General features: G+C 47.6%; 3 protein-coding genes across 8 annotated transcripts in view; 1 reads left to right on the plus strand and 2 right to left on the minus strand.

Annotated features, from left to right (window-relative positions):
- Positions 1–589: 589 nt before the first annotated feature.
- PLIN1 (perilipin 1) lies at positions 590–24,052 on the minus strand. 5 transcript variants are annotated; one of them, XM_060097374.1, is made up of 11 exons: positions 23,974–24,051; positions 14,077–14,935; positions 13,571–13,683; positions 12,852–12,910; positions 9,686–9,890; positions 7,957–8,039; positions 6,485–6,749; positions 6,005–6,177; positions 3,784–3,978; positions 3,125–3,370; positions 590–2,109 (listed from the first exon to the last, which is right to left on the minus strand). In XM_060097374.1, the coding sequence occupies exons 4-11, from the start codon at positions 12,894–12,896 to the stop codon at positions 1,768–1,770; spliced, it is 1,554 nt and encodes a 517-aa protein (XP_059953357.1). In that variant the 5' UTR covers positions 12,897–12,910; positions 13,571–13,683; positions 14,077–14,935; positions 23,974–24,051; the 3' UTR covers positions 590–1,767. The 5 variants fall into 5 exon arrangements, with proteins under 5 accessions (XP_059953357.1, XP_059953360.1, XP_059953358.1 ...); XM_060097377.1 differs by lacking the exon at positions 23,974–24,051 and adding an exon at positions 21,608–21,671; XM_060097375.1 differs by lacking the exon at positions 14,077–14,935 and having other exon boundaries at positions 23,974–24,052.
- Positions 16,218–24,058, minus strand: PEX11A (peroxisomal biogenesis factor 11 alpha). Of its 2 annotated transcripts, XM_060097378.1 has the most exons (3): positions 23,974–24,058; positions 21,608–21,723; positions 16,218–19,577 (listed from the first exon to the last, which is right to left on the minus strand). In XM_060097378.1, the coding sequence occupies exons 1-3, from the start codon at positions 24,027–24,029 to the stop codon at positions 19,006–19,008; spliced, it is 744 nt and encodes a 247-aa protein (XP_059953361.1). In that variant the 5' UTR covers positions 24,030–24,058; the 3' UTR covers positions 16,218–19,005. The 2 variants fall into 2 exon arrangements, with proteins under 2 accessions (XP_059953361.1, XP_059953362.1); XM_060097379.1 differs by lacking the exon at positions 21,608–21,723 and having other exon boundaries at positions 23,974–24,035.
- A 163-nt stretch (positions 24,059–24,221) lies between these two features.
- WDR93 (WD repeat domain 93) overlaps positions 24,222–24,669 on the plus strand; it is a 46,816-nt gene continuing 46,368 nt past the window's right edge. Inside the window, exon 1 of the mRNA XM_060095317.1 lies at positions 24,222–24,247. The gene's annotated coding sequence lies outside the window, so the exon portion shown is untranslated. The remainder of the gene's footprint in view (positions 24,248–24,669) is intronic.

The raw sequence follows: 24,669 nt of genomic DNA on the forward strand, positions 1-24,669 counted from the left end.
GTCTTCTTAGCCATGTCATATCACCTTCTGAGGGCCCCTCTTGACAGATCCATACCCCCTCCCCAGGAAAATGCTGAGTGTGGTGTGGATTGTGAGGGTTGGGTGGGGGGCCCAAAGCTAGTTCAAGGTCATGACCATGTCCATATGTGTATGTCCATCAACACTCCCCTCTCCTCATCCTGGGCATCCTCAGATTCCAAAACCACGGATAAAGGCCAAGGACTCATTACACCAAAGATCTGCCAGGGCCCAGAGTCAGTTACAGGGAGCTGGACTCTGGTATACCATAGGTGTGCCATAGAGTGGCAGCCAAGAGGGTGCTCATGGATCTGAGGGGGACCTATAGGGGGTGAGTGTGTATATATAGATGTCTAAAAGGACTGACAGAAGTGTCAGAATTATCTGTGCAGCTTCAGATGACAAGAAAAACTGAGTTTGGTTTGGAAGGCTACTTGGCATTATCTATCAATATTTAAAATGAACGTACCCTTTCACCCAACATGTCATGGTTCCAAGTTATAAATTTACCCTATAGATATATGCACACATCTACATGAAACATTTGTATGAAGACATTTATTGTAGCACTGTTCGAAGGAGCAAACAATTGGAAACAACCTAAAAGTCCATGATTAAGGCACTAGTTTAAAACATAGCACATCTATATTATGAAGCACTTACTGTGTGGCTGTTAAAATCAGCAAGGAGGATTTATGATACTCATACAAAAAAGATTTCTAAGATGTCTTGCTGAGTGAAAAAAGCACTGAGTATAACCTCCCACAGCTTGTGTAAACAGTGGGGAGTATATACACATGTGGCTGCGCATGCACAGTCCGTAATCGGAAAGATACAGAAGAGACTGGCACCATGATTACTTTGGGGAAGAGAAACCAGGGAACTCAGGGAGGAAGGCACACATCCTTTGGCAGTGTTTGAATTTTTAACTTATATGTATGCATTTCCAAATGTACGAAATATTAACATTTTCAAAAATAGGGCTTGGAATGAACTGTGGCTATAGAGTCCAAATATATGGTCTATACTGTATAACAAGTGATCACCACTGTCTCCCAGCACTGGGGGCGCCAGCATTTGAGAGGTGGACGGAAGGGTGAACATGCAGGTGGAAAGCAGTAAGGGTGCAAATGGAAATGTAGCTGTGAACAGGAAGGTGGCGCTACAGAGCACAGGCCAGGACTCAGCCTGTGAAGAGTGTGGGGTACTCAGAAAGTGATGCTCATATGTATATAAACACTCAAGAGCTTTTGCACCTGATTGCTGTTCCCCTCAAAGTAGTCTTCCGAGAGCCTGTATACTCAGAGGAATCTCTGCATTCAGGACTTAAAAATGTGCCAGGATCTACTGCTTGAACCTTTAGGGTAGTGACACATTCACTGGTGACAAATATTTGTCTACAGAGGATGGATATAAATACTGGAAACAGTTAAATGTCACTTGGCCACAAATTTGGTGAAAGAAGTGAGAGATCAAGTTAGGCAATTAATCTGTTGGTAAAAATAACAAGGCATAGAATTAAAGCAGACTGCTAGTCTGCTTCTCAAAAATGGGCTCTGACAGCTAAGCCTAAAAAGGATGCTCAGAAGATGATGTGTGCCTTGGCAGCATCCTTGGAACGAGGCTCGGGACCCAAGGGGACTACTTGGAAGAAGTCAACGCTCATTTGGACATGTAGGTTCTGTTTGTTTGCAGGAGACAACGGCCCCAGCCCTGGGCCGGGCCGGGAAGGCGATGGGGGCAACGGGCTCAGCTTTTCTTGCGCAGCTGGCTGTACTGCGTGCGGCCCAGGATGGGCTCCATGACGCTGGGCCGGAAGAAGCTGTCGCTGACCCTGCGCGCGGGCTTCTCGCGGGGCATGGCCGGCAAGGCGGTGCGCGGCGCGGCGGCCGTGTCCACCCGGTCCTCCGCGCCCGGGCCCCGAGCGCTGCGCAGGCTGCCGCGGGACTGCGCAGGGCGTGACGCGGGCTCCGAGCTGGCGGGCGGCGCCCCGGACCCCCTGCGCTCCGCCTCCGGGCTCTCGGCCTCGGCAGGCGGGTTGTCGATCTCCCGGAATTCGCTCTCGGGCTCCATCAGCGACAGCCTGGGGAGCTGGGGGCCGGCAAACCACGTTAGGCCCCCGCCTTGGCCCTAGTCCCTGTGCCTCCCACCACTGCCTCCTCTGTGGCCCTCACGGTCACGCCTCCGGGAGCGGCCATCCGGGGTGTGGGACAGGGATGGAGGGTGCGGGGGAGACCGCTTAGGTCCTGCCCTCCCTGACAGTGTGCACAGTCCAGACCCCCAGGGCAAGGCAGACAGCCACCCTCTAAAGTTTCTGGACCCCTCAGGTCTCCCTCCGAGGTTCCTCAGTGGGAGGTCAGTGGCTTTCCTGACCCTTCCTTGGACCCACACCTTGCCCCTGCCTGGGTCAGGGTACCCACGCCTGGCTCTGTTTTGGGCCCAAGGTGAACAAGCTGGCTGCCAAGACCCCTGCCATGCCTCTTGGTGAGAGTGAGTGGCTGAGTAACCCATTCCCCCACTACCCTCACAGCCTCCCTCAATCCTCAGCTCTAAGGGGCCTCCTGCCCTGACCAGCCCTCCTACTGACTGCTCGACCTGTAACTTGCTCTGGAAAGGGACCCAGGGACCCCCAAAGTGATAGTACTGGCACTCCTTGGGGTTTTCCTGTTGGTGACAGGTGTTGGAATTGGCATGGGGGCAGCTGCTGTCCCCTGGAACATAGCTGACCCCGCAGGGTGCCCTGGAAGCCTCCCTGCAACCCTTTCCCAGGGAGCAGCATGCAAACCTGCCAGGTCCTTCAGTTGGGAGCTGAGGGGTGAGGACTTGGCCACTGGGACCCCCAGATTAATGGTGGATGACCTCCCCAGCAGCAGGTGGGAAGGACAGATGTGGGGAAAGGTCTCAGGCCAAGGCCACAGGTCTCTGTACTTTTGGGGCTGCGAAGGCCCCCAGTCAAGGCCATAGTATGTCAAAATGTTTCTGGGGCACTGAGGATCAGAGATGGGAAGTGGGGGCAGCTGCAGCCCCTTCAGTCAAATCTGCTTTGTCTGTCCTTTCGGGGGTGGGGAGGAGGGGGAAGTTTATCCGGAAGGGTAGGGGGACTCACCGGCACATAGTGCACCACCGTGTCCACGAAGTTGTCAGTAACGCCCTTCAGGGCATCAGACAGGGACATGGCCCTGCCCTGGGTGGAGGAGACAGCACCGGCTGGCATGAGATGCAGCAACCTCTCTGCCATGCCCAGCACAGCCGCGGGCGCCCACATCATGATCAAGATGGTGCTCTGGAGGGCCTTCTGCAGAGTGTGCGCCACACCACCCAGGAGGCCTTGTGGGCCAGGCAGGGCTGCTCCCTGGGGGCCAGAGCAAGGTCAGTGCCTCCTCAGCAACTCCCCTGACCCTTCCCCTCTCCTCACCATCCCCAGAGCTAGGGGGGAAAGAACGTGGATACCAAACTGAAAAAACTATTAGCCTGGCTCTTGGGCAGGTCACTTCTGCTCTCTGAACCTCAGTTTCTTCATCTGCAAAATGGGGATGACAATCTCTGTCCTGCCTATTTTATGGGGTTGTTGTGAGGATCCTCTGGGAGAACTTTGTTAGCTGGGCGTTTGGGGGTGAGGTGAAGAGCACTGCACCCATGTACTGCACTCCTGGGCCTGGGGGCAAAGACCCTTGTTTCACCCGGGGCCTCTGCTTCTCATCCCCTCGGTGGGCTGTGGGACCTCCAGGTTCCTGCATCCCACTCGGCTTCTGCTCTCTCCCTTACCTCACTGAGCTTGTTCTCCTCCGTCTCTGATTCCTCCTGCTCCACCTCTGTCTCCTCCCCCTCTGTGTCCATCTGGTCATTGTGGTCCTCCTCCCGGGTGGCACTGAGGTTGTGCAGCCAGGGCACCCACACCTCGCTCGACCGCCGGGACACCACTTGTCTGGCCGCTGATGCGCCCCACTGGGCCAGGCTGCTCTGAGGGCGGGAAGGTGGCAGGCTGCTGGTTTCACAGCCCCTGCCAGAGGCTGGGCAGCCCCAGCAGGCAAAGCCCCTCGCCCCCAGGGTCAGGGTTGGGGGAGGCAAGCTGGGCCTGGCCCCAGCAGACTGTTCTTCAAACTTTTTATGGAGTGGTAACTTACACCCACTAAGGTGCACAAGCTTTAGTATACAGCTCTGGGAATTTTTAGAAACACACACCTGTGTGACCATTACAGATCAAGATATAGACCATTTTTGACACCCCAGAAGACTCCCTGTGCCCCTCACCCAGTCAGTACCACCTAAGGGTGACCACATTCTGGCCTCTATCACCATGCATTGATTTTTCTCATTTGTAAATGGACTCACACAACGTGTTTTCTTTCATGAATAGTTTTTGTTCAACGTTGTTGTGAGATTCATCCACATTACTGAGGGTCAGAGTAGTTCCTGCTTTTTCATGTGTGTCATATTCCACTGAATAAATATACCACAATATACCCATTCTACTGTTGATGGACATTTGTGTTATTTCTAGTTCTTGGCTAAGGATAAAGCTGATAGGAACATTTCCGGTGTGTCTCTGGGGGACATAAGCTCTTATTTCTGTCGGGTGGAATTGCTGAGTCATAGGGGATATGTATGTTTAGCTTTAGTACATACTCCTTGCAGATCTTTTAAAGAGTGAAAAAAATCAAGTGGGCCAGAGGATCCCATGGGAGGAAGCTGACCTGGATAGGTGGGCTGGTGTTCCCTGGGGCACAGCTTGGCTCATTTCAAACCCCTAGGGAACCGCACAAACAGGGTCTCCTTGTTATACATCCTTAGGGGACACCATTATTTTCTTTTTAAGATATTTTTTTTTGATGTGGACCATTTTTAAAGTCTTTATTGAATTTGTTACAATATTGCTTCTGTTTTATGTTTGGTCTTTTGGCTGCAAGGCATGTGGGATCTTAGCTCCCTGACCAGGGATCAAACCCACACCCAGTGCATTAGAAGGCAAGGTCCTAACCACTGGACTGCCAGGGAAGTCCCTGGGACACTATTATTTTCTATATGAACGGTGGTGTCTGAGGCTGTGCCGTACAGTGGCCCCCACCCACTAGGGGCTAGGCCAGGGTGCAGGAGTTAGTCTAGCCCCCATGGGGAAGTGGCCCCCCAGTGCAGGTGACAGAGGAGAACTACTACTCCTGTATCCCTACTGGAGCTACAGAACCTGGCACATAGTAGGTTCTCAGCAAACATTTGCTTGAATGAATGAGCCAGGCCTGAGGATGCTTTTAAAAGTACCACCCTCTTGATGGCTGAAAAGTGGTTATCTTGTTTGCTGACATTTATGCGTTAATGCTTTTATTTCCTTTTTTTTTTTGGCGGGGTGGGGGGGGTGGGGCTGCTTAGTTTCTTATTAAAGTTCCTATGAAAATAATCCAGGCTATCTCTGCTAAAATACACAGAGAGGTGGAGGTGGGGTGTGGTGGGGAGTAAGCCCTATCTGGGCCTAGAAAAGGCAGCTTTACCTTGGGTGCAGTGGGATGCAAATTAGAAACCTCTAGAAGGGAAACCAGAACCCTGGGGGCAGTCAGAGACACAGCCCAGCTGGGGCTCTCTTCCCAACAAAATGGGTTTTGTGCCTTGCTTATTTACAGATGACACTCCCTAGCGCCTAGAGGGCAGATGGGGGGGGGTGTCTCTGCTTCCTCACAAGTGGGAGGGCCCACTTGGGAGGAGGAAGGCTTAGGGGGGTGGGGGGTACTCAGAGGGAGAATGGGAGAGACAGAAGAGGGTGGGGGGCAGGACCACCCTAACAAGCAGGCCTGCCCTCTCCCCTTGCATCCTAGAGGACTAGCCCACCACCCCACCTAAGGCCTCTTGTCCTTAGACCTAAAGTCCCCGCCCAGGCTGGAAAAGAGGAAGTTCCTAGGACAGGAGGCAGAATTGGGTAGGGGATGGGAGGGACCAGGCAGCCCACAGACAGGGTTCCCAGGCCGTGGGTCAATCAGAGCTCAGGGCAGACACTCACCAGGGGCGCCACTCCTGGGATCCACATGGCCAGGGCCTGGCCCTGTTTCAGCGCCCGGGCTGTGGTCTGGAAGGTGTGTTGAGAGAGAGTGTTGGCCAGGGCCCCAACCCTGCTCACGAGGTCCGGCTTGGCCTGGGGAGGTTTCTGGGCATGCTGGTGTCCTGGAGCAGGGGCTAGGTAGGAGTTTGTGAGGGGAAGGAAAGGAAAGCTGATCAGAAAGGCGCTGGGCAAAGCTGGGTTGTGTCTAGGGTTGGAAAGTGGTCATCCTAGCTCCACCACAAGCTCGCTGGTGATTTGGGCAACTCACTTTCTCCACTTAAAAATGGGGAGAGAGGGCTAGGTGAGGATGGATCCGTCTGAAGATCTTGCTGGGCCATCCCTGTTCCAGAGCAGGGGCTAGATGAGCCCTGGCTGCCTCTTCCTAATTCCCAAGCAGCACGGGTGGTCAACTCACTCCCCAGGCCCCCTAACGGCAGATACCTGACTCTTCCTTGGCTGGAGGGAGGAGGAACTCTACCACCTTCTCAACACCACCCAAGGCCAAGTCAGCCCCTCCAGAGGCTAGCTGGCCAGCTCGGGTGTTGGCAGCAAATTCGGCAGTGTCTTTGACCATCCCCCAGGCGAGCTCACAGCCAGCCAGAGCGGTCCCTAGGACTTTGTCTGAAGTGCTGGCGATGGGCACACTGATGCTGTTCCTGGCACTGCGAAGGCGGGTAGAGATGGTGTCCTTCAGCTCAGAAGCAATCTGGAGGAAGTGGGGAGGGGAGTCAGGCATGTGGATCTGGCAGACCCTGAGCCCAGCTTCAGGAAAGCCTCATTTAAAGGGGACTGGCACCAATATCTGGGCAGCTTGATTAAGCTGAACTTAAAAGGAAAAGGGCTCCAGTCCTTCCTGTGCCAACCACTTAGATCTCCTGGCTTCTTTGCACCCTGTTTCTACCTGTCAATATCCTAACCATCCTTCAAGAATGCCCCCCAAAGTCCACCTCCTTGATAACACCTCATGCACACAAGGCATCTCCTCTTCCAAATTCCTCTGCTGTCTGCTGTCTTGCCCTCAGAACATTGTTCACATTCCTATCTGCACTTATGTGGACTTATAGATGTGGTTGATCTTCCTACAGGTTCTGCATTGAAATAATGTCTTTCTCTCCTTTGCCTTAGGAACTCCTCTGTGACAAAGACGTTGCCGTTTATCTGGAAAAATAAGTGAAGAGCATAGGCCTCAGAGCCAAATAGACCTGCTCTCATGTGGCCTCCACTTAAGGCTGTGTGGTCAGGGGGAAGTCACTAGTTTTCCCATCTGTAAAATGGGGATACCCACCCCTATACCAGAGGGTTGACAAGAGGATTAAATGAGAGGGCTCTATAAATCATATATCATGACCCCTGTCATAGGGTAGGGCTCAGTAAATGTTTGTGAGATGGGTGGTAGTTTGTCAGTGAGATGGATGGCGTCTGAGAGTGCAACTTATTCCCCCAAAGCACCAGACATGGCCCTTACCATGGCAAATGCCCAATGAATAGCTATCCAGGTGAAGTGACATTTTCAGTCTCATGGTCCATAAAGTGTTGGATCTTGAGGACATGGGACTGCAATCCTGGGATCTGACGAGTGTGACCCATGATCTTAGGTGGCTGTAGTCACCAAATGGTCCAATGTAGGCCAAAGAGCAGGGAATCAGAAGCAGTGGGCCCTACCCCAAGCTCCTGTTTGAGTTTGCCTCTGGGCTGTGCCTGCTGGTTTCAGAAGCCTGCCTTCATCTGGCCCCACAGGGAGAGGAAGAAGCTCATCGTGTGGTCTTAGGGACAGGCAGCTGCCACCAGCCTTGGAAGGCATTTGCCACAGAAACAAAAGACTCACATTTATGCATCATGGGCTCGTGCCCTCTCAACTGGGAGGCAGTGACAACAGAATGTGGGGAGCCTTAGAGAAGAGGGGAGGGGCTCACCTTTTCAGGAGGATACTGGAGGGCCGGGATCTTTTCCTCCAGGTGGTCCAGGCCTCGGCAGGCCAGCTCGTTGGCAGCTATGACTGGAAGCAAAAGGCCATGGTCAGGTGAGCCCTGCCCCCACCGTGAGAGCCCAGCTGGGGCCTCTGTGCCAAGGAAGGCACCTTGGAGCCCTCAAAACCCCCAGGCCTGCTACCCCCAAAGCATCTGGGAATCTGAGGCCCTCTGCCACCTTTAGCCACCATCCACTGTGACTCCTGAGAGCAGGATGTTTTCCCTCTGAGCAGGAGCTCTGGAGTCATGCAGATCTGCACTCAAAGCCCAGCACCTGCATCTGCAGTGTAGCTTCAGGCAGGTCACAACCTGGCTGAGCCTCAAGTTCCTCACCTGTAAAATGTGGATTCATGTGGACAAACCTTGCAGGGTTGTCATGAGGAGGAAGTGACAGAACCTTTGTGAAATCACCAACAGATCCTGGTCTCTCCTCCTCCTACAACCCGTTTGGGTGAGCGCTGGGTGAACACGACGGGGGACAGCAGAGGTGTCATGGTGGAGGGGCAGCTGGGCCCTAGGGTGGGAGCAGGCCTGGCACTGCTTAATTCTAGAGGTGAAAGGCTGTTCTAGAGTTCCAGATAGTCCATGGCCCTTCCTTTTAACCTCTAGGAGTGAGATGGTCAACACTGGGAGAGGGTCACAGGGAAGAGAAAGGGGCAAGTGCCAGAGGATGCAAACGTTCCCGGGAGATACTGCCCAGGGGCTGCCGAGGACATCAGCTCTGCAGACATGACCATGGAGATCACAGTTTTAAAGGATATCTATATATTCTCTTTCATATTTTCTTTCTCCAGATATCCCAGGTTTCTTCACAAAATTCTCAAGCAGCAGAGAGCCCAGATGACTTGGCTGACTCCTGATTGGGCAAAATGAGACCCAGGGAAATTACTTAAGGAGTTTGCAGGCAGGGAGGTGGACCCAGGCCCAGGTCGTCTTTATATCTGTCCTCTCCCGTCTGCTGTGACAAATCCTCAGATACCCATAACTCTGTAATCAGGACTGTGGCAGGTCCTAGACTTCTGGAATTTCCCTCAGCCCTGTCAAGAGCCGTGCCGTGGAGACCATATTTTCCGACGGGGCAGAACAGTTTGAACAGGGGCAGGTCTGGTAAGTTGTCCTCACCTTCAGGGCCCTGACTGGTAGCTCTCTGCTGCCCCGGCCTGTCATGGGGCCAGTACCATCACCTGCTGGACCCAGAGGGCTTCCCCTCTCCCTCCTCTCCCCCCATCCCTGCCAGGCTAGCCCTAGTGCCCACTGCCACTGCCTCTGTGCCAGACTCTGCTAGTTCCTGCTGCTGCTGCTGGATTTGGAGCCAAAGTGGGTGTCTGGTCTGCCACGGGGCCCCACTCCCACCACCGCCCTCATAGCTCTTCTGCCCACCCCTTCTCCTGCCAATTATGTGGCCCATCATTGTCATCCTAGGAAAATGCCAGCTGGGCTACAGATGAGGCATCTATAGATGAGAAGAGACCTATATCTATATTTATATCATCTATATCTGTAGATGAAAAGACTATGTAATGGGATGTAGATAGTCAGGAAGGCCGTCAGACAAACAAAAAGGCAGACAGACAAGCAAGCTATCAAACAGACTGACAGACGGACAAAAGATTGGCAGGCAGGCAGTGAGCATCAGTGAACAGGCAGACAGCCTCCGAGTGCCACAAGGACTCACACTGGGTGGACAGCCTTCGGACCACCGGCTCCACGCTCCAGGCTGCCAAACTGGTGGCGCTCTGCACGCCCCTCTCGTAGGCACTGCATACAGAGGTCACCAGGGGGTGGGCTTCCTTGGTGCTGGTGTAGGTCTTCTGGAAGCACTCACAGGTGCTGCTCACCACCGGCAGCTGCAGGACCCGCTGCAGCACATTCTCCTGCTCCTGAAGGAAAGCAGGTACTGAAGTCATTCCACCTCTTCCTCCCACCTCCTGGGGAGGCAGCCCCACGGCCATGGAACCCATTAGGGCTGGCCTGGGTCCAAGTGACCTAGGAGGAACCCAGACTAGAGAGGTCTCTGGAGGCCCCACAGGGAAAACAGGAGCCAGGCTGCCATGCTCTCCTGGTCACAATCCTGGCTCTGGAGAGCTACTGGGCAAACTCTGGCCTCCAGGGGCCACCCCCCGACCTGCAGCCACCCCACTTAAACTTAATGGTAGGAGCAAGTGTGTCGGCGCACCTGCCTAGAGTTTTAGTCCACCTTGGATTGGTAGCTTCATCTGAACGTCTTTCTGGTCTTTTTGGGAGACTGCCTCCCTGCCTCCAGTGCTTGTCCCACTGCCTAGGATGCTCCCCTTCCCTCCCACAGTCCCTTCCATCTGGCAAAATGTCACTCCTTCAAGACACGGCTTGAGCATCGCTTCTTGTGTGAAGCTTCCTGACTCTCCTCCTTCACATCAGAAGCCACCACTTCCCTCGCTGGGTTGTTTCCGTATCATACATGGTGCTCGTCTTGATCATGTGTGTACTTGGCTCTCTCCCAGGAGACTGTCGTCTCTGTATCTCCAGGGCCTAACCTAAAGCCTGCACAGTAATGTTAGTTGAATAGGTGAATCACAGTCAGGGCTGCACCTAAGGTGTTAAGTTTAGATCTGCCCAACCGTACAGAATCACAGAATCTTAGGCCTCCAAGGGCCTCTGTAGCAAGAGTGCTTCCCACGGTCCCTCTGGGAGGCTTGTATTTGGACGTCTCCTTGCATGGAGCTCACCCCTCATAGAGTGGCCTATGCCCCTTGTTGGACAGCGTGGCTGAGCTGAAATCCGCTCCACTCTGCCCTGTGTAACAATACTGAGGAAATCTGTTTCATCATTCATGGGCTGCCCTTTCACACACTTGAAGACAAATATTTCTCCCTTTAGCAGTCCCTTCTCCATTCTAAATAGCTCTAGCTCCTTACTTAGCTTCCAAGCGGCTCAGCACCCTGATCTGCTGATTCCCTCCTCTGTACACACTACAGTTTGACATCGCCTTTCTGAAAAATATAGCACTCAGACTTGAAGACAGCGTTCCAGGTGTGGTCTGAGTGTGTGGGGTATAGTGAAACCATCACCTCTCGTTATTGGGGTGCTGTGCTCTTATTAATGCATTCTAACCTCAACAGCAGGCACTTAATTAAACCTTAGGTCACCTAAGAATCTTAGTGGAGAAACACTGATCTTTGAGGTAAAAAAAAAAAGAAAAAAAAAGTGGATTCTAATCCTGCAGAGGGAAACAACATTTACTCAGTGCCATTATGCTCCAGGCACTGATTGGGGTGCTTTCGTGATATGACCTCATTTAATTCTAACAGCGACACTCTGAGGTCAACATTATCACTAGCACTTTGCCAATGAGACAAAGACTCAGAGATGTGAAGTGACTTACCCAAGATCACACAGCTAGTAAGTGGCACTGCCAGGCCAACTCAGGCCTGAAACAGCATGTCTGAGATTTGCTTCAAAATAACACAAAGGGGCTTCCCTGGTGGCGCAGTGGTTGAGAGTCCGTCTGCCGATGCAGGGGACACAGGCTCGTGCCCCGGTCCGGGAAGATCCCACATGCCGTGGAGCGGCTAGGCCCGTGAGCCATGGCTGCTGAGCCTGCGTGTCCAGAGCCTGTGCTCCGCAACAGGAGAGGCCACAACAGTGAGAGGCCCACGTACCGCAAAAAAAAAAAAAAAAAAAAAATCACAAGGTTGGGGAATGAATGGGGTGAGGATTAAGTACAATTGTCCATGGATTATGGTTGCTGGGGCTAGTGAAGGGTATTATATTCTTCTGTCTGTTCTTAGGAATATTAAGAATTCTCCACATAAACATCCCAGGTCTGACTCAGATGTTCGAGCTCTTTCTGTAGCTTTGAATATGCACTGTTGCATAGTTCTGCTCTAAAGGTGAGGACCTAGCTTCTTCTGTTTGTAGGCGGCTGAGTTAGAAGACCCATCAAGGAGACCTGATGTACACTAGACAGCAAGCTACAATATTTCAGCTTTTGGTCTTGCAGGTGAGTTTGAAATTTGAACTAGAAAAAGATTATAACTGTAAACAAGAAAACATTTCTTTAACATTTTGGACAGAACCTTCAGGAGTTGTTTTAGGCAAAGCCAAAGAAGGAGAGAGGTCCTGGGATGGCAATAAACTATTGATACCTCTTAACTATGCACTTGACCATTTTATGCCTCTCTGTGTTCTATGATCCAATAAAAACCTTAACATGGCGATTCCTAGTACAGAGGTTAGTTAAAGCCTAACTTGGGACAAGATGGGTATTATATGGGTTCACAATTTTTAAGTTTCACTATTTGAACTGTACCTAAATTAGAGGGGCCTTGCCAGGAGGCATCAGTACACCTAAACGTGTCAAACCACTCTGAGTCACACTGAAAACCAGGTCAGACACACAAACTGGACACACTGCCCCTCTAACCCCTTCCCACATACATAATGTGCACCGTGTAACTCTAAGAGGTGCCATTTACATAGACTACACCATACAAGAAGCCTCTGGAGTTACAAAATGCAGAGACTCCGTCCTGAATATACATTTCGCCTGGGTGGACAAAGCATGGGCTTCTGTTTCAGGCTTTAGAATATAGTAGTTCCCTTCCTCTCCTTTCCCTCCCAGCCAATTTTTCTGTGCTTTTTCTCCAAGGTACTTAGTTTTTAATAGACATCTTTTCCCCCCCTCACATTCTCTAACAGCCTTCTGCAAAAGGTAGTGAGGGCAAGAATAACTAAGACCTAGTGGTCAATGAGTTATGAATATAATCTAGACATATCTTGCTCTAAGCCCCCTGAACTTCTCCTCCCACCTCCTTCCTCCCCCCAGAGTTGTCCACTGTCTCATATAAGCCCAAGTTACTTACAGGGCGGTCTTCATCCAGCAAGGTTGGACCCTTGTTAACTGCCATCGGAGCTCTTCAAGCTGCAAAGCAGAGGGTTCCAGATCCATGAGGAAGTCCTCAGCCTGAGATCCACAGGGTCAGTCCCCTACCTCTCATGGCCATCAGGGGGGCCCAGGCTGTCTGGGAACTCAAGTTCCCTGAAGAGAAGGTATTTGGAGGATGAATGTCACAGACAAGTGGCTAGTTCTTAGAGTCCCATAGGGATGAGTTGTCCCGCAGCCTACTTGTCAAGACCACAGTTTCTTATAAGGATTCAGGGTAAGAAATAAAAAATGAAAGTAGCTTTAAGAGATAAGAGGTTGTAGATGTTTAGGAGCTCTTAGATGAGGGTCCAAAAGAGATGAACAAAGTTTCAGATTTAGTCTCTTTTTTCATGAAAAATTTCTGCATTAATTCCTCTCTTTTTAAACAAGCAAATCTGCCAGTCATTCCCTCTGTGCTCAACCAGAGGAGAAAGTAGTCATTCTTAAAACCAGCAATTTCAGCTCTGTTCTGGAAAACTGGTGGCCCCAGAATATCTACTCTACACTCTTGGTCATTCACCCTGAATAATCTCTCCCGTGGTGGTTTCCCTGCAGGCCTCTTCATCCTCAGTAAAATTCCCAGAAGACCCTTACCCTCAACTTCTTTAATTCTCAGAAACAAACCAGGTAAGGTTGTCCCAGGATCCCCATACTCACTCCAGCTGATGCCACCTCGGTCCCACGGAGCCCGGGCTGCAGAGCGTCTCCTCCGGTGGAAACAATTCCAGTTGCTCTGGGGAGTCTTCAGCAAAGTTACTAACACCTCCCAGCTAGAGGAGGGCAGAGAGGAAGAGAAAGCTGGGTCATGGTTATTTGACCCAGTGTCCCCTGGGCACATCTTAACTTCTGTAAGGAGGCTTAGCCAACTAGGAGGTAGATTGCACAGCTGTAGGAAACCAGACTCAAAGGAGTTATTATTCCATGAGATAGCTGTTCTGTAACATATTTCTGGCCCCCAGCTCTCGAGAAACTGTTTTCCAGAAAGAAGATTTGGGATATGTGTCATTAAACTCATAAGCTCTAAAGTTTTATAATCTTTGGCTCCTTTTCCATTAGAGGGTCCTACGGAACCGTTTTCAACCCATTTCCCTCATCCTTATTTTTTACTATCAAGAATGAATTTTGAACAGTAAGATTTAAACCCACACAGGAACACAGTTTACCTGAATGCATTAGTCTTTGATTATGAAGATGAATTGCTCTCAGTGAAGAAGAGAACCAGAGCTGTGGTTTACTCCTTGACAATCTAGGCTTTGAGGGAGCAATTTCAATCTCTGCAAAATCCTGGATTTCAAGAAAGTTTATTGAACTCTACCTGGTCTAAGATGCCACCAGAATATCCAGTGGGAAAGCCAACTGGATTTTGTCAAGTTTGGAAAAGTGACAATGTTGACCAAGGTTCTGTTACTGATCAACAGCATCCAGACAACCACCTATCACCTCTCATCCTTTCCTTAGCGATGAATCAGGCAGGAGCCCAGATGCTAATTCCTGGCTTCAAAGATGATGGAGGCTGTGGTTTTCAGCCATCGTTTTCAGATTGTTTAATAAGGGCTTTTTAATTAAAATGGGTAATAGGACAAAACTTTTTTTCCTTATTTTTGTAGAATCGTATCTAGTGTTGACCCTCTGCTAAGTTGTATACTGTGGGCAATAGGAGAAAGAGGCAGGGAGTGGGGAGACTGATACAAAGGATCTATTTGGGGTTTTTTTTGGTTTTTATTTTTGGCTGCATTGGGTCTTTGCTGCTGTGCATGGGCTTTCTCTAGTTGTGGTGAGCGGGGGCTCCTCTTTGTTGCAGTGCGCGTGCTTCTCACTGCGGTGGCTTCTCTTGTTGCGGAGGTCAGGCTCTAGGTGGGCGGGCTTCAGCAGTTGTGGTGCACAGGCTCAGTAGTTGTGGCGCGCAGGCTCAGTAGTTGTGGCTCGGGGGCTCTAGAGCGCAGGCTCAGAGTTGTGGCGCACAGGCTTAGTTGCTCCACTGCATGTGGGATCTTCCCGGACCAGGGCTCAAACCTGTGTCCCCTGCATAGGCAGACAGATTCTTAACCACTGCACCACAAGAGAAGTCCCCAAAGGATCTATTTGTGGTAGATCCTTTGTATCAATCCTGTATCTAGGATACTGATAAAGCAGGAGAGGGAGGAAAGAGTCAAGCAGAGTCTCCAAAAGGAGTAATAAATATGTGATACATTTAATAGTTATTGATCCAACCTAGGCTTTTAAAATATAAGACAATAATGGAGAGGAAGAGAAATATCTAAAAAAAGTGGCCTCAGCCGTCACCTCACTTAAAGATTCAGGACAAATTATCTATGAGGCTGTGTCGAGAGAGTACCCTGGGCCAAAGGGCAATGTTAAGATTTTGAAGCCGTGGCTTTGGACCAGAGGGCATACAGGGCTCTGTGCCTGAAAACTCTGTTGACAAAGCTCATTCTTTGGCCGCTTCAGCTGGGCGTCCAGGATGTGGGTGAGAGGTGAGAAGTAGTGAAAAGGTCTAAGGGAGTCCCTCAGGAAGGGTCCACTTTCCAGCAGCAGCTTGAAGGACACAGTTACCTTGTTTTCTTCCCCATCCCTACATGGCCCTCCCAACCCTGTCCAACTACCACATGAGCACGGGGACCTTGGTCATCTTGTGCACAAATGGATCCCAAACAAATCTAAGAATGGCACTCAAACATTCGTTGTTGAATAAACAAATTCTCAGGCAACAATGTTCAGTTGTCAATGTGCTGGCCCATACATCTATTAGAAATGTCTCTGGACAAATATTATATGATATCACTTACATGTGGAATCTAAAAAATAATACAAACAAATCTATATACAAAACAGAAACAGACTCACAAACATAGAAAACAAACATATGATTACCAAAGGGGAAGGGGGGTAGGGATAAATTAGGAGCATGGGATTAACAGATACAAATTACTATACATAAAATAGATAAACAGGGCTTCCCTGGTGGCGCAGTGGTTGAGAGTCCGCCTGCCGATGCAGGGGATGCGGGTTCGTGCCCCGGTCCGGGAGGATCCCACATGCCGCGGAGCGGCTGGGCCCGTGGGCCACGGCCACTGGGACTGTGCGTCCAGAGCCTGTGCTCCACAACAGGAGAGGCCACGGCAGTGAGAAGCCCGCGTACCGCAAAAAAAAAAAAAAAAAAGATAAACAAAGATTTACTGTAGAGCACAGGGAACTATATTCAATATCTTTTGTAATAACTACAAAAATATTAGGTTTGTAATAACCTAAAATGGAAAATAATCTTAAAAAATACATATGTATCACTGAAGCACTTTGCTGTACACCTGAAACTAACACAGTATTGTAAATCAACTATATTTCAATTAAAAAAAAAAGAAAACAAAAAATACTCTTAGTAAGAATACCTACCATTTGGGGTGGGGATGTGCAGGGAGGAGAGAAATAGGTGAGGGAGATTAGGAGGTACAAACTTCTTACAGTTACAAAATAATTGTGTCACAGGTATGAAATGTACAGCATGGGGAATAGAATAAATATATAATATCTTTGTTGACAGCTGGTACCCAGTTTTATCATGGTGATCATTTTGAAATGTACAGAAATATTGAATTACTATGTCGTGCACCAGGAACTAACATTGTGCTGTAGGTCACCTTTACTTCAAAAACAAACTCATAGAAAAAGAGATCAAATTTGTGGTTACCAGAGGCAGGGGGTGGGGAGAGGGGAAATTAGATGAAGGCAGTCAAAAAGTACAAACTTCCAGTTATAAGACAAATAAGTACTAGGGACGTAATATAAAACATGATAAATATAATTAACACTGCTTTATTTTATGAAAGTTGTTGAGAGTAAACCCTAAGCGTTCTCATCACAAGGAAAAAAATTTTTTTTTCTATTTCTTTAATTTTGTATCTATATGAGATAATCGATGTTCACTAAACTTACTGTGGTAATCATTTCATGATGTATGTAAGTCAAATCATTATGCTGTACAACTTGAACTTACACAGTACTGTGTCAATTATAGCTCAGTAAAACTGGAAGAAAAAAAACGAAATGTCTTTGGTTTTTAGAATCCCTCATGAATGAATGTGGAGGCCTGGAGGTGGGGATGGTTAGTTATAAAGGACAAAGATGCACAGGGAAGGAGGTAACAGGGCACCATTAAGGTTTTCACAAATTCTAGAAGAAGTGGCATTTCCCAAGCTCTCCACCCCGCCCCTAACTTGCAGAGGACAAAACTACCAAGATGGACACCACTGTAAAATGCCATCACAGATTCAAGGCCAACTTCTCCAGGCAGAATCAAAAGCACCACTGACAGGGATGATATAGAGGACCCTCTCCTGGCTAGCAGTCTGGATGAGACTGTCTTAGAGGGCTCTTTCAACCTGGACGTTCTACATTTAAATCTTCCTTCAACCTTTTCCTGAGCTTGGATCTTCCAGCCAAGAGCTTATTTTACCAGAACTCACTCTACCAACTATGTAGACTCTGATTATCTTTGGATCACCTTATTTTTAACTCTTCTCCATTCCCAGAACACATTCACAGATACATGAATAAATTTTGTCTATAAATTTATTAGACATAATTTATTACAGTAGAAGATCTGGACAAAGTAAAAATAGTTAAATTTTTTATTTGCCCTGATCTAGCAGCTTTTATTTCTCTTAAAATTCCCGAAATGTTCTTTCTCAAATCCCGTATCTTGATTGGTCACTTTAGAGAGCCAAGGACCTGAGTCTACTTTTTAAGAATCTCAATCACATTTATGGGAAATTTACTTAGTGCACATTTCTTTTCTCCTTTCCATCCGGTCCTGTCAGATGGCTTTACTGGCAGGACTGACACTGACCTCTTACCTGATGGTGCCCTATTTCTCTACCTCACTTGCCTCAAATTAAGAGGATCTGTAATCACAAATAAGAACCCAACATCCAAGATGAGAAGTAGGAACACGAGCAAGTGGCATCGACTCATCGTTCTACTGTCCTCTTCACTAACCCCTTACTGCTCTTCTCCACCTCGCCCAACCACCCTACAAATATGAACTCTGATTTATTGTCGAATATAGTAGAATTTCATCGTATTCGTGAAATTTCTTAACTGCACAAATTTTGATGAAAATTAACGTGTAAGTGCCCAAAATGTTATATGGTTTTAAATAAAACAATCCTGCTAGTGGATCTAGATATAGTTTTAATTTTTGTAGAATATAATATAAAGCACTGACCAACAAAGGTTCTAAAAAAGGCTTTTCGCACAGGATTCTGGAGAGTCTTGCACTTCCACTCAATCAGGAAGGCAGCGAAATATGGAAAGAGCACTGGATTGGGAGTCAGAGAAATGAGCTTCTGTCCTCAGTTTTAACCTCAAGTCTCCTCATCTGTCACAGGGAAACCTGCAGGCACCAACTGTAACTTTCCACATTATTTGTACCTCAAGTCCTTTCTATCTGCTTCTGATTTTTTGTTTCCTTACTGCACTACCTAAAGACACAATTTATACCATGAAGGTGCCTGATGCACTTCTGATTTTACTACTAGACAGAGCAAAGACAGGAGCGCAGTGATGTAAAAGCCAAGTTAAGAGGCTATAAACCCAGCTCTCCTCCGTCCTGGCACTGGCAGCTATGGAGGAAGTAGGATAACTGATCAGAGAATAAGGGGCCTCCAACTAAATCTGACAGAGGGTGTGTATCAGACCTACTGTAGTTGGGCAAAAGTAGTGAGGCACATGGCCCAAAAGTTAGTTATATTAGTGTCCACTTGTTAGTTTGGATCTTTTTCAATTTTTTTCTTAATTTTTATCCATTCAGCAACCACTAAGTTCCTAATATGCACATAAAAGATGCTCGATAAATGTTAGATGAAGGAAAAATACTCAGAAATTCAGAAGCCACTCCAGCACTCTAGAAAACACATAAACCTTCACGTTCTTCCCTCCACCGTTCTTGGCCCCACCTCTGTTCACATCACAGGTCACTCAGTGCTCATGTGACTAAGTCCGTAAGCACAGTATGACATGGCTGTGCCTAATGCAAATGTCCATTTCACTAACAGGTTGTCTTCAAAGCAGGTACTAGTCTTCAGCCTGAAACCACCTCAGCGGGTCTTCAGTTTCATCTGAGGATACGCCACAGTGATGATGCCTGCTATAGAGGACACGAGACCTCCAAGGCCTATGATGCCAGGATTGGACTTATAGATCCCCAGCTGGTCCAAAGGGTTCAGGATATCACAGAAGTTCTTCACTGTGTCCAGGAGCAAGGGAGGATGCTTCTTCAGAGATCGGAATAAGAGAAGAAGAAAGGACTGGAGCCATTCTGTTTCCTCATCAGCCACGCTATACACAAGAGGATCCTGGGATGGTGATTTCTCCTTCTTTGCTCTGTTGTGTGCAACCTGTTCCATTTGCAGGGAGATTTCATACAGATCCCTGACCAGGCTCAGCAGAAGAGAATAGTAGTAATGGCGTGCAGCCCACATTCGCCATTTCTCTTTGTTAATGCCAGAGGCGAGCCCTACACTCCTCACAAAAAGGATGGTGTCACAGATGAAATAAATCACACGGTTCAGGCTGGCTAATATTAGGCAGATGCGGGGCACTAGGTCAGTGGCATGAATGCTCTGCTGAATCATCTGTACAGCATGTACCACATTGCCTAGTCTGAACCCTGCAAGAAGAACCCACAAGAGTTAACAGTTATTTAATCAGTATGCAATAGGATTTTACAGGCAGAATCCCTGTATCAGGGTGAGAGGTCAGCACTGTTTTTTAAACAACTGACCGTCCTCTGAGGCTCAGTCTTTGCTCAGGAAAGGAGGACTATACAGTACGTTAAGGACACCTAAAATGATCCTGGAATGTAAAAAAGACAGTGACTCTTTAAACTTATTGCCTCCATTTCAATGACTAGATTAACAATGATTTACTACACACTTTAGGCAAAGGTCAATCATAAGTGTGGATTGTTACATATGAATATCACCAGCTATACTTGTTTAGAAGGAAGGTACTGCAAATTACATGAACTCCAGATGCAACATTCTTTTGGAGAGTCTGATACCTTACACTGTACTTACTTTCCAGTTAAAAGATTGCTTTAAAAAAAAATACCATTGTCATACTGCCATTTCTCTGGTCCAAAGCCCCTTTGGCTCCCTACTGTCAAAAAGACAAAGTAGAGATGGTAGGATTTAGTGGATAACACAACTAATAATACTGTCATATGTGACTCCTAGTTCAATTAAATCAACCATTGCAAGGGCATGTCCTTTATCTGAGCACGTAGCTCAATTAATCAGGGATGCATCAATCAATAAGTATTTACTGAGCACCTTTTCAGAGTAAGTTATAGTCCTAAACATTATGGAGGATTCAAAAGCACTACTTTTCCTAAGTGACTATATCTTAGACTCAGCAAACACTCAGAAGTAGCTACCCTCAGGAAACTTATGATCTCAGAAAAATGTTTTGTATTATTTTATCAAAAATAACACAAAATATGTAATGAATAATCCTGGGTTCCAGTTCTGGCTGTTGCACTAACTTAGTGACCTTGGGTAAGTCCCTTCTAGACTTCAGAGACTAGTGATCTTTAAAGGACCTTTGAGCTCCAACATTCCAAAGAGCCTGAGAACTTCTAATCTTGGCTTTCCAAGCCATCCAGAAAAGCTCCTTCCCATCCCTCTGCTTGAAAATCTAAGTCCTGTCTCCACCAAACTAGTTTTCTCATTGATCCTCAATACAATGGTTTGCCCAGAACAGTCCTGAGCCTCCACTAGAGGAAACCACCCTTCAAGAATGTTCTCCAGGCTTCCCTGGTGGCGCAGTGGTTGAGAGTCTGCCTGCCGACGCAGGGGACATGGGTTTGTATCCCAGTCTGGGAAGATTCCACATGCCGCGGAGCGGCTGGGCCCGTGAGCCATGGCCGCTGAGCCTGCGCGTCCGGAGCCTGTGCTCCGTCCGCAATGGGAGAGGCCACAACAGTGAGAGGCCTGCGTACTGCAAAAAAAAAAAAAAAAAAAAAATGTTCTCCTAATCCTTCTCTCTCTTGCCGCACCTCAAGTTCCACCTCCTCCAAACATCTTTCTTTTTCTCTACCCTAACCAACATATTTGGTACTAAATCTTAGATCGTTATACCACGTGATCTTAGTTCTCCCATAAAGCTCAGGACTGTATCTATATGAAGCAGGTACTCAAAGTGAATTAAATGAGTACAAAACACTGACCACTTTTTGGCATTAACATGAAACAATCCCATAATTGACTTAAGAAAATGTATCCATCCATTTCCCCTGGCAATCCCTTAAGAGAAGGGAAAAAGGCAGGGGGTCGAGGATATAGCTATTCTATTCTTCGAGGGTTCCCAGGAGCCAGAAGCTCATGTCAAAGATTGCCAGAACATTTTGTGATTCTAGGAACTAAAGGTGAACTAACACATTGCATGTCCCACTGATTATGATTAAGCAGAAAGATATGATGTAGCACCAAATGTGAACATAGGAGGGTGTTTGTGAATGGTGTGCAGCGAAACATTCAATCTTTTTGGCCTGTTGTTCCATGAGGGCAACCTTACTGGTGAACTTCATCAATAAAGTTGATTGACTAGAAAATCATGACCTAGGAAATATTTTGTGAATTACAAGGTCTGAGGATTCTAAACCAGGAGCCACTGTCCCTCAAGGGACAGGGTACTTACATTTACGGCCAGTGCTCACACTGGACTCCAGTTTCTTGAGCTTCATAACAACCTCCTCTTTGTCAGCTTTAGACTCTAACAAATATCTAAGCAACATGCATGTGTACTGAGTGGCTCTGAAATGGAAAAAAAATGAGGAGAACGATTTACAAACCAAATAAAATTTGACTCATGAAGTAGGGGAAGGAGAAACATGTCCTGCTAAAAGCAAAGTTTCCAAGACAATTTCTCATGTAGCAGCTCTTACAAGAGCAAAATTCTGCAACAGTCACTCCACAGGGCTAAAGGGTAGAACATGTCATGGAAATGCAACACAAGGGTAATGAAAGAAAACTCTGCAATAATACAGTGAACAGCTCCTCAGAAGGCCTCTTGCTGGTACAGAGAAATGGATATAGTCAAAGCAGTAAACTGCACAAAAATCTACCTCATGTTAAGTCTGCAAAGATCCATATTCTTTATTTCTTCCAGTGTAAATTTCTAAAAGATTTTCAGATTTCTAAAAGGAAATTTTTTACCAACTACTTATGTGACAGGTCACACACTCAAACCAGAGCCAAATGAAAAGTCCACCATTTTCATATTGCTTAACTTTTTATAAAAGGACCAAATACACACCAATAGTTAAATAAGTACAGATTTGTCTTTCAAAACTAATTAGTATTTTATATAAAATACAGACTCCTGTTTAATAATACTAAATATTCAATAAAGTGATTATTGTCATGAGTACAAATAGCAATGCCTTACCAACAGAAACATAATAAAAAATTTTATATCACATAAACATCTAAATGCATTTGGGAGTCTAGTAAATAAAGTAGGTAGATGCCTGTTTCCTACTGTCCTGTAACTGCATTTGAATCCCTTTATGCTATAAATATTATTCTCAATAAAAATATAGCACATTTTCCAAAATGGTGAACTTGTTACTGTGAATGAAGTAAAAAGAAAAAATCTCTCCTTCTCTTTTAAGTATGCTTCCTGGATAGAGGGCTCAAGCTGGTCAGGTCAATGAATCCCCCTTTTTCAGATCTGGTCTAATAATAGGAATGTGTCCAAACACAAGGCATTATTTTCTGAATGCCAGTGTGTTCAAAGAAGCTATAGATCACCAAGGGGATTAGGAAATGAATACTAGAGATCTCACATCTTGCTGAATAAGTATATCTTAAACAATTATTTATTTATTTATTTATTTTGCCACACCACACAGCATATGGGATCCTAGTTCCCTGACCAGGGATCGAACCCGTGCCCTCTGCAGTGGAAGTGCGGAGTCCTAACCACTGGAACGCCAGGGAATTCCCCTAAACAATTATTTATTAACCAACCTCACTGATAAAATTTGCAGGGTACATTCTAAGTACATTGGATTTGTAGGCTTCTATTTTAATGAAGTTTGTATATAATGCAACCATTTTGAAAATCTATCAAATTAATTAGAAAGCTAGTATGGCTTGGTAGTTAAATAAGTGGGCCCCGAGTCAACTGTGTGGTTTTAAATCTCTCAATTCAGTCACTTAGTCCCTATTAACCTCCTTCTGCTTCAGTTTTCCCATTTCACAGAAATGGGGATGATTTAGAGAATTTAACCTAATAGGGTCGTGTTGAGGGTTAAATGGGTTAATAGTTGTAACACACTGAGAACAACGTCTGGCATTAAGTCCGTTTCCAAAAGTCTCATAATTATTGGGGTTACTACTGATCTGTGTGTATTAGCACTTGTACACCCAGAAGAAGGAAAAGCTGTTAAATAAAACTGCAACTGTGACTAATTTCTTATTATTGAGCAAGACTCAACCAAATTCCTAAAAGAAACATCATGAATTAGTATTAAAGCCGCAATCTCTTTAATATTTTCGTGTACCTTAGAGGTGCAGTAGTTCTTTCTGAGGCTCTCCACACTATTTTACAGTTCACAAAACTATTTCACATGCGCTATCTCAATGAGATATACGGGACAAGAACGGAAGATAAATACAAGTGTTGGCTTCGCTGGTCATAAATGTCAACCCAGAGTTTCTCTTAAACAATTCCTCGTTAGAATGTTGGGCGGAGAAAACCCAGTCTTTCTCAGGTTAGGAGAGGAGGGTTCATCGGCTGGTTTAACTGCCAGCGCCCCCGAAGTGGCTGCGGGACTTTCGGGCACGAGGCTCGGGACCGGACGCGTTGCGTTCGGCCCAGCCCCACTGAATTTAGGGTGAGGAGGGGCCCCAGGACAACACTCCCTCCGGGAGCCGGCAGCGTCCTTCCTGCTTTCGTCCACTGGGCTACTACCTCCTTCTCCGGATGCCGGAGAACAGGGAACCTTGTACCGGGTTGAGGGACGGGGAAGGGATAGAGGCCGCGGGCACCGGACTCACCTGAAGAGTCGGTCCCGGCCCTGGGTCTGGTTGGTGAAGCGGATGAAGGCGTCCATGGCACCCAGCCCAAGGACAAGAGTCGCACTGGGTTCTTTTGCGAGTCCTCAGGGGCTGCTGACGGGTCCCCACGGAACTGCCGGTCTCTGCCACCCCGAGGAGCCGAGTCTTCCCACCCCCGCGGGGGCGGGCGCACTTTCCGAAGTGCAACTTCTCGGGCTTCCGGTTTGGGGCCGGAAGTTGTGGTTACTAAGGCAACGTCAAGCTGCCGGTCCAGGTGAGCGAAACCTCGGCTTTTGCCCTTGGGTGCAGCGGCTTCTCACTTGTCCCAGGACTCTCCTCTATCTCTAGGATCTCCTAGAGGGGGATCTGAGGGAGCCCGTCTCCTCAGCGTCGGCTTCCCCGGGACGCCCCGCGCCTCCCCGCAGATCCCGGGTACCCAGGGACCCCCAGCGGAATCCCGAAAGGAGATTCCTCTGAACTTTTGCTTGGGAACTGAGAAGCCTAATCATTTCCCAGCTCTGTGCCTCCGTTTCCATTAGCGACACCAGCTCCAGATCCTGGGAAGGAAATGGTTAGAGCAGAAATAAGCCAATTCATGGAGTGTATTTTAGCAGGAGAGCTGGGTAAAGTGAGAGAATTTTCTGTTAGGATTATTAACACTGAAAGAAGATTGCTACTTAAGGAAATTCTAAAAGG

This window comes from Mesoplodon densirostris, chromosome 4, assembly GCF_025265405.1.
Source record: "Mesoplodon densirostris isolate mMesDen1 chromosome 4, mMesDen1 primary haplotype, whole genome shotgun sequence".
NCBI lineage: Eukaryota > Metazoa > Chordata > Mammalia > Artiodactyla > Ziphiidae > Mesoplodon > Mesoplodon densirostris.

Excerpts from the sequence above, each read along its gene's own strand:
- PLIN1 (XM_060097373.1), bottom strand. The coding sequence starts at position 9,971 with ATGGGTTCCATGGCCGTGGGGCTGCCTCCCCAGGAGGTGGGAGGAAGA. Across the intron at positions 6,750-7,956 it reads TCCAGTATCCTCCTGAAAAG|ATTGCTTCTGAGCTGAAGGA; the intron begins GTGAGCCCCTCC and ends CACTTCCTCCAG. Across the intron at positions 6,178-6,484 it reads TCCAGCCAAGGAAGAGTCAG|CCCCTGCTCCAGGACACCAG; the intron begins GTATCTGCCGTT and ends ACTCCTACCTAG.
- PEX11A (XM_060097378.1), bottom strand. The coding sequence starts at position 24,029 with ATGGACGCCTTCATCCGCTTCACCAACCAGACCCAGGGCCGGGACCGA. Across the intron at positions 21,724-23,973 it reads GGCCGGGACCGACTCTTCAG|AGCCACTCAGTACACATGCA; the intron begins GTGAGTCCGGTG and ends TTTCCATTTCAG. Across the intron at positions 19,578-21,607 it reads TGTGAGCACTGGCCGTAAAT|GGTTCAGACTAGGCAATGTG; the intron begins GTAAGTACCCTG and ends TTCTTCTTGCAG.